The sequence below is a fragment of the Hyla sarda genome, chromosome 10 (genome assembly GCF_029499605.1).
Source record: "Hyla sarda isolate aHylSar1 chromosome 10, aHylSar1.hap1, whole genome shotgun sequence".
Lineage (NCBI taxonomy): Eukaryota > Metazoa > Chordata > Amphibia > Anura > Hylidae > Hyla > Hyla sarda.
Window position 1 is genome coordinate 134,818,862 of NC_079198.1, and position 8,657 is coordinate 134,827,518.

Here is an 8,657-nt window from a genome sequence, read left to right on the forward strand (position 1 = left end):
ATCCTAAACGGTGGATAGATTCCCCAACAGGGTCTTCAGCAGGGAGGCGGTAGATGGAACGGGGGGAGCTCAGACACCGGCCATGGTCCGTATCATGCCAATGGGCACTTTGAAGCGCCCATTGGCGGGATACGGACCGTGGCTGGTGTCTGAGCTCCCCCCGTTCCATCTAACGCCTCCCTGCTGAAGACCCTGTTGGGGAATCTACCCACCATATGGCCTAACGAAGCGCCCATTGGCGTGATACGGACTTCTTGGCTTTGATATATTTGCACTCTCTCTGCTTCCGTGTAGCACCTCCCGGGATCCATATTGGGATATCCATGCTCCATTTCCTTTATGCTTACAATCTAAGATGTTTGCAATTACAGCAGGAATATATACAGTGCCAATTCATCCTTACTTCTTTCGTTGTCTCTGGTTGTTACATTTATTTATTTATTTTTTGATGGTCAAACAGAAAAAAAGGCTACCTGCACTACCTACCTATCTACCTACCTACCTACCTCACGCTCCCTCCCCTAGACTTGCATCGAGGTGGCATGGCTGTGACATCACGAGCCTCCGTCCCACATCGCTAGTCATCCGGCACGGAGTGAAGTTCTGGGGATGTCTGGGGTGCCGCAGCCGAGATCGCGGGGGTTCTTTGGATAGGGGATAAGATGTCTAAGGGAGAAGTACCCCTTTAAGAATTATTTTCACCACAACGAATGATACTGTACCAAAAAGTGGACATTGTGGTCACCAATAGTCCACCAGAAAGGACCATCTCCTGCTCCGCTCACTTTGCACACATTGCTGCAGATGGAAAAATATTGTTTGGGAAGTAACAGTTAGCGGCGTGTAATCTGATTTATTTTCGGTTGTTATATCGCAGAGGTCTTTTCAGACTGCTAAACCACTTGTTTTGGTGACTGTGAATTTCATGTGTTTCCAAAGTGTTTCGCATAAAGGATCGCTGTAAGTGACTAATTATTATTTGGTCTTTTTAAAGCAGACTTCCCTAATAGAAAGATTACCCGCCATACAAACATAACGCACTCGCTAAAAAAGAAAATATGTTTTACATGGCAGGAGTTCGTTTTAAATCCGATACGTTATTATTAATGTACTATTTAAAATAAAATAAAATATTACACACAATGTTCTATGTTTTCCATTTAGTCGAAAAAGATCATGCGACGCGGCGTCACTTTATTTCAAAGATACATATAAATTAAAAAAAAAAATTATCACATTTTCCTGTCAAATCAAGGACTTTTTATTAAATTGTTTTTTTTTTATGGAAATCCAGTAATTATTTTCTACTTAACTAAAAAGTGTAAAAGTGTTTTTGGATATTGTCTGGATGAAATATAAGAACCCGTTTTGGCGCTTGATGGCACCTGAAAAAGGTTGTCCAGTTTAAGAACTGGACAGAAGAGCTGCTGTAGAGCAAATTGCTGAAAAAACTTCCTGCTGGCCATGATAGAAAGAGTCCGATCACACAGGACATGGCAGCTTGCTGTGTATGGGGCCCTGCAGAGCGTCAATGTGACCCCCTGTCCACCAATGACACTGTCTACAGTGTTAGCAATGGAGATATGGAAGAAGCAGCCTAGTTTGGACGATGACATTCTCCATCATGTGGATGGCCTTGTGCATGTGGGTCACTTACCTGGGGAAGAGATGGCACTAGGATGCACTATGGGAAAAAGACAAGGGGCAGAGGGCAATGTTCTGCTGTCATTTATAATACTGGTGTTTTCTTTTGTTGCAGAGGTGTCTTCAGGGCCCCCTTGGACACTAGGACTGATGCACCTGCTCTCTCAGCACCCCCTACAGGGCTGTCTTTAACTCAGGGAAAAAGGGGCAGCTGCGCTGGGCCCAAAGCAGCTAGCCCTTTAGCCCCAGGCTAAAACAGCTTGCCGCTGTTCCAGGCAGGGCTTGCCTGGCTGCCGCTGCACCGTGGCTCACTGTTGTATAGCAGCCACGGCTCGGCCCGAACTGCTCAAAGGAGAACTCTGCAATAGGGAAATTATCGTCCATACTGCCAGCAGTAAAAAAATAAACAGGTACATACCTTCCTTTGCTCCCCCGGTGCCTCCGGTAACCGGCTCCGGCCTCCGCCGCGATCCTCTTCCTGGTTGCTGGTGGTCGGTGAGTCATACTGCGCTTAGCCAATCACCGGCCGCAGCGAAGTCCCGACTTGGCCGGCGATAGGCTGAGCGACTGTGTGAGAACGCTTCAAGACACACAATTCTTCACTACACCGGCACCTGCTGCCGGGGCCGAAAACGTCACATTGCCGCTCAGCCTATCGTCGGCCGAGTCGGGACTTCGCAGCGGCCGGTGATTAGCTGAGTGTAGTATGACTTGCCGACCACCGGCAACCAGGAAGAGGATCGCGGAGGAGGCCGAAGCCGGTTACCGGAGGCACCGGGGGAGTGAAGGAAGGTATGTACATGTTTATTTTTTTTTACTGTCAGCAGTATGGACGATAATTTTCCTATTCCAGAGTTCTCCTTTAATGAAATGGCACAGGGGATGAGAGGAGGGGGGCAATGAAATGGCACAGAGAGGGGGGGGGGGGTTAAGGAAATTGCTAAGGTGATGGACGGGTTAATGAAATGGTACAAGGGGAATGGGGGGGGGGGAATTGAAATGGCATGGGGGGGGGGTTGTGATTGAAATGGTATAGGGGGTAATAAAAATTGAACAGGGGGATCAGAGGAGCAACTCAATTCCTAATCCCCTCTCTGACCCCTCTGTGCCATTTCAATTCCCAGCCCCCCCCCCCCCGATCCCCTGTGCTATTTCATCCCCTCTCCCTATCAGAAGGTCTAACATGTTTGTCCCGCAGATGCTGAAGAGATGAAGTTTTGGCTGGAAGAAGAAGGAAAGAGGACGCCGCTGATCAGAAAACATGTAATTGTGAGTCCCTATATGGTACACTGATCTTTATACAGCTCGTAGATACCTCTATATGGTTCTGTATATATTCATTTATATGGTATACAGAACCTGTGTGCAGCTGGTATATAGCAATATATGGTCCTGTACATGATCACTTATATGGTATACAGATCCTGTATATGCCATTATATGGTCACTGTATTGGGGGGGGGGGGAGAGGTAGTTGGGGGAATCTTTGTTTGTATATAGTGGATTTTATTTAATAACAGTATAGTGGAATTATCCAGTCACTAGTCGCTTTGTGATGTAATAGTCCTTGTGTGGCGGTATTATGTGTCCCTTATATAGGAGGATATAATGTTACATCTAATAGGTGTGTGTCCATTTCATTGTGTCATAGATTATTATAAGAGGCAGAAGATTATGGAGCAACTTGCGAATCTTCCACCGAGAGGGTGTAGAACGTTAATAAACGGTAATAAAAATAAAACACTAAAATGAGTTGCAAATCTACAACTCCCAGCATGCCCGGACAGCCTTTGGCTGTCCGGGCATGCTGGGAGTTGTAGTTTTGCAACAGCTTGAGGCTGGAGTTTGGAGACCACTCTTCTGGTTGGACAAGGGAGCCCAGCAATTGGATGGTGGTGAGAGTGGAAACATACCCCACCCTTCCTCGCTCTTTGGGGTCTTTTCTTTGGTGTGTTTGGTATTTCTTGCTCCTTTGTGGTTGTTTTTTGTAGTCCACGCATGGCGGTAAAAATAGGTGTTTGGATGCACCTACATGTCCACTGTTTATACAGTGGCTGGCTGTCCGGGCATGCTGGGAGTTGTAGTTTTGCCACAGCTGGAGGCTGGAGTTTGGAGACCACTCTTCTGCAGTTGTTTATAATCTCATTTTCCACCTTTGAACTGTACTCACGGGTTGGTTATACACGGAGGTGGTTCCTGTCAAGTACGGTCTTAAGAAAGCAAAATGATACGAGGAGGATTTGGGGTTTCTATAAATGGACTAATCTTTCCAGGTAGTTTTACATCGTCCCCTTAATCCTACCTCTTCGCCGTCTGCATTGCAAGTATTTCGCAAAAAAGCACGCCGGAATGTAGAAAAACATCACAATCGGCAAGAAACTTAATTTTGTGACTTACAGATTCCTAAAACCTCAGCGTAAGACGAATCACACATTAAAGTATTAGAGCGTTTCGCACTCGAGATACCCGACCCCCCCCCCCGACCTGTAAAACACTTGGCACTGACCCTTTGTCCTTTTTTTTTCCCCTGCACAACATGAATTGCGGTTAATATTCATTCAGTAATTTTTCCTTAAAACGTGCATTAAAAATGTTAATTTTGGCACTAATTTGTTTTGCTAAGACTTTGTGTCTCAAGACGTATAAAACTCATTTTTTTTTTATTAAACTTTTGGAAAATAATTCCGAACCACAATCGCTACAAAACTGTCAAGATTAATCCAGGCCTGAACCTTGCCGCACAAAGACACGGGGGCTCCTGAATTAAGGCCTGTAACGCTCCGTGTCTTGTTTGGGAACCAGGAACATTTAGCGTTGCTGAATTCTTTAAACATCCCGACCAGGAAAAATGCTTATTTTGGCAGCTTGGTAAACCGTACAGAGCTCTGCAACCTCAACATGCAGAACCGAGATGTATCCATTTACAAGCTCGCTGAAGGAAGAACAAACCTCACCAGAGTTTCCAGATACACAGAATAAACTGACCTTCTTACCGAGGAAGGTAAAGTCCAAAATAGAATAAATTGAGGAAAACTCAGCATTTGTGTCTGTTTTTACATAGCAGCCGCACCGCACTGATGCCTATCTGTCACATCCACTTACGGGCAACCCATCCTATGATTCCCAGGACTACCAAAAGTGCTGAGGCCTCCTGGATGCTGGTTGGTTGACTATATGCTACAGTCAACACATAATATTGATCAAAAAAGACTAAACGTTTCAGGGGAAAAACAGAAAAATGTAGCCGAAAAAGCACAGCCTCCAGGGATGTATATACCTACTATATATCCTGATCCCATAGAGACAGCAGCAGCATACAGATAGAGCTGAAGGGGAAGTGTATTACTAATATTTATCCTGATCCCATAGGGGCAGCAACAGTATACCGATAGAGCTGGGAGGGGAGGTGTATAACTACTACATATCCTGATCTCATAGAGATAGCAGCAGTATACAGATAGAGCTGGGAGCTGATAGAGCTGGGAGCTGATTCAAACTTTTAGTATCGAATGAGTTAATTCACATTTATTAACTTTTTTTTAATACTATTTTTACACCTTTTTTTTTTTGTCCCCATAGAGGATTATAACATGCAATCCTTTGATTGCATACACTGTTCAATGCTAGGCCATAGCATAGTATAGATCAGTGTTATCTGTGCTCTAGGCTGCTGAGGTTGCCAGGAGCATTGAGGGACAGAGCGGATGGGGAGGAGGCAGGTATGGGCCCTCCCTGCAACCTCTCAGCTGATCAGGACACCGCGGTTTCACCACGGTGGTCCTGATCAGCTCCGCTGAGCTGCCAGGAATGCTTTTTTTAAATTTTAGACATCACAATCAACTTTGATCGTGGCGACTAATGGGTTAATGCCGGGCACCGAGGTCGGTGATGTCCGGCATTAGACATGGATCCCGGCCGTTGATAGCTGCCGATACCACCCCGCTATGATGCAGGGTCAGCTAGTGAGCCCCGTCATAGCAGGTGCAGGGCGTACATGTATGCCCTGCATCCTTAAGGGGTTAAGGAAGTAATATAAAATAAATCAGAACATAATATAGATAAAACAAACATGGACATTGACTTTAAAGGGGGTTATCACAAGATTATTATAATATAAAAAAAAATGCAAAATAATAATAATAACAGTAATAATAATGTGAAATAAATCAGAACAGAATATGGATAATGGCTTATCTCAAGATTAAAACTTATCACCTATTCAGAGGATATAAAATATTATAATATAAAATAAAAGACTAATAATTTATCTTATTATTGTTGTTGTTGATGTTGTTGTTATTATTATAATTATTATGATTAACAACAACAACAATATTTATTATTATTATGATTATTATTGTTATTAATAATCAAATAAATAATATAAAATAAATTAAAACAAATGATAATAAAAACATGGACATTGACTTCAAAGGGCATTATCCCAAGAGGGGTACTCCATTGGAAACATTTTTATTTATTTTTTTAATCAACTGATGCCAGAAAGTTATACAGATTTGTAAATTACTTCTATTTAAAAATCTTATTCCTTCCAGAACTTATCAGCTGCTGTATGCTCCAGAGGAAATTATTTTCTTTTTTAATTTCTTTTTTGTCTGACCACAGTGCTCTCTGCTGACACTTCTGTTCATTTTAGGATCTGTCCAGAGTAGGAGCAAATCCCCAAAGCAAACCTCTCCTGACATGGACAGAGGTGTCAGAAGAGAGCCCTGTGGTCAGACAGAAATGAAATTAAAAAAGAAAATAACTTCCTGTGGAGCATATAGCAGCTGATAAGTACTGGAAGGGTAACATTTTTTAAATAGAAGTAACTTACAAATTTGTATAACTTTCTTATATCTGTATAACTTTCTTTCTGGCACCAGTTGATTTAAAAAATATATTTTCCAGCGGAGTATCCCTTTAAAGCTCATCAATGTTTTGTAAACAGTTGGAGGCACCCTGGCTGAAAAAAATTGGAATAGCAGATTACTAGCTTGACTGGTGGGGGTCCGAGCTCTGGGGCCCCCAATGATCACAAGAGGGGTTCCTTTGTCTTGCTGTGTGAATGCCGCCATTCCATTCACTCACTAATGGGAATAGCCATACTTTGTACTCACCCATCTTTGGCAATCCCATAGGGAATTAACGGATCAGTGGTTAAGTATGGGTACTGTGGCTCTACTCACCCGGGTGTCAAGGGACCCCCATGCCAGTGGTCGGACCTGCACCCACCAGTTTTAATTTGGGTGATAACCCCTATAAGGCCGATCTCCCACGTGATTTATACTACAATGGAATTTCATAGACTAAGCTCCATGATACGACATGTAAGGGCTACTCAAAAATTCTCATTCATTGCCCCAGAGAAAAAAACGTGAGGAAATTGTGGCACATTGATGAAAAGTTTATCTATGGAACCACCAAGAAGCAACACGATCGGATGGCATCTTGTTTTATTAGATGTCAATAGGTTACATTAAGTTTCAGGAAAAGCACAGAATCAGGCACCTTTCTGATGTACAATGGTGACACCATGTTCTTTGTAATCCATGGCCGTGATCCACATGTCCTTGAAGGACTCTAAGTTGGTCAGGACTGCTCCTCCAATCCATGCAGCGATTTCCCTGTCGCTGGGGGCAATAACTTTCACCTTGACAGTCTCCGGTGCCAGGGTTGTAACTTCGCTGTGAACTCTGTCCTCAAAACCTTGGAAGAGGGTAGAACCGCCAGACAGTAGGATGTTCTCGAATAGAGGCCTTCTGATGTCCAAGTTGCAGCTCAGAATGCTGTTGTAGATCATAGTGTGCACTCCAGGAGCCTCTACCCCATTTTTAGATGGTGTAAAGAGGATCTCAGGTGCACGGAATCTTTGGTCGCCAACGGTGATGACCTTTCCATCGGGAAGAGTGTATTTGGCCAGACAGCTGTCGGGATCTTTTCCCATTTCCTCCTTCGGATCTAAGGCCACATAACAAAGGTTCTCCTTCATGGTTCGGGCAGTCTCTTTCTCTGAGCTGCTGACAAAGGAAAGTCCAGTCTCTGTAAGAAGCCTGGTGAAATATTCGGTGATATCCCGCCCGGCAACGTTAAGGCGATTCCCAGCATGGTGCAGATGAAATCCTTCAAAAATGGGGAACGTGTTGGTGACACCATCTCCAATGTCCATGACCAGGCCCGATGTGCGGCCACTGGCATAGAGAGACAGGGTGGATTGTAAGGCCACATACATAGCAGGCACGCTGAAGCTCTCGAACATCACTTCTGCCATCATCTCGCGGTTGTTGGTCGGATTGAGGGGAGGTTCGGTTAACAGGAGCGGCATTTCGCTGGACTGGATGTGTAGTTCACAGTTGTACATGTGCTGCCAGATCTTCTCCATGTCCGACCAGGAAGTCACAATGCCGTGCTCGATGGGGTAGGTCAGGTTTAAGATGCCTCTCAATGCCTGAGCTTCTTCACCCACATAGTACTGTCTTCTGCTGGCCTCCACCAAACTGTGGTCTGATCTGGGGCGACCGATCACCGAGCTGATGACTGACCGCGGGGCTGTGTCGCTAGACAGTCCGGCTTTGAACAGGCCCGACCCATTGTCGAATATGACGGCTGGAGTGTGTGGATCGAACATTTCACTCCTCATCCAGATCTTCATTGAGACATGAACATCCTGCCGTATGGAGCGTGCAGCTACAGTCAGTGATGTCACTACAGTGATGTCACAACAGTCTGACCTCCTCAAAGGGGCAGTAAACCTAGAGATTATAATGGAGCAGCAGCATTATAAGAGTAATGTTTCCCAACCAGGGCACCTCCAGCTGTTTCACAACTACAACTCACAGCATGCCTGTAATCTATAGACTAGACAAGTGATCCCCAACATGTGACTCTCCAGCTGTTGTGGAACTACATTTCTTATCATGCCCTGACATTATGTAGCCCAGGGTTTCCTAACCAGTTAGCTGTCCGGGCATGCTAAGAGTTGTAGTTTTACAACAGCTGGAGGCACACTAGTT

The 8,657-nt window shown here is 44.5% G+C and overlaps 1 protein-coding gene across 1 annotated transcript in view; it reads right to left on the bottom strand.

Annotated features, from left to right (window-relative positions):
* Positions 1-7,085: 7,085 nt before the first annotated feature.
* ACTRT2 (actin related protein T2) overlaps positions 7,086-8,657 on the bottom strand; it is a 1,828-nt gene continuing 256 nt past the window's right edge. Inside the window, exon 2 of the mRNA XM_056542028.1 lies at positions 7,086-8,396. Coding sequence (XP_056398003.1) covers positions 7,148-8,296 — 1,149 coding nt within the window. The 5' untranslated portion in view covers positions 8,297-8,396 and the 3' untranslated portion in view covers positions 7,086-7,147. The remainder of the gene's footprint in view (positions 8,397-8,657) is intronic.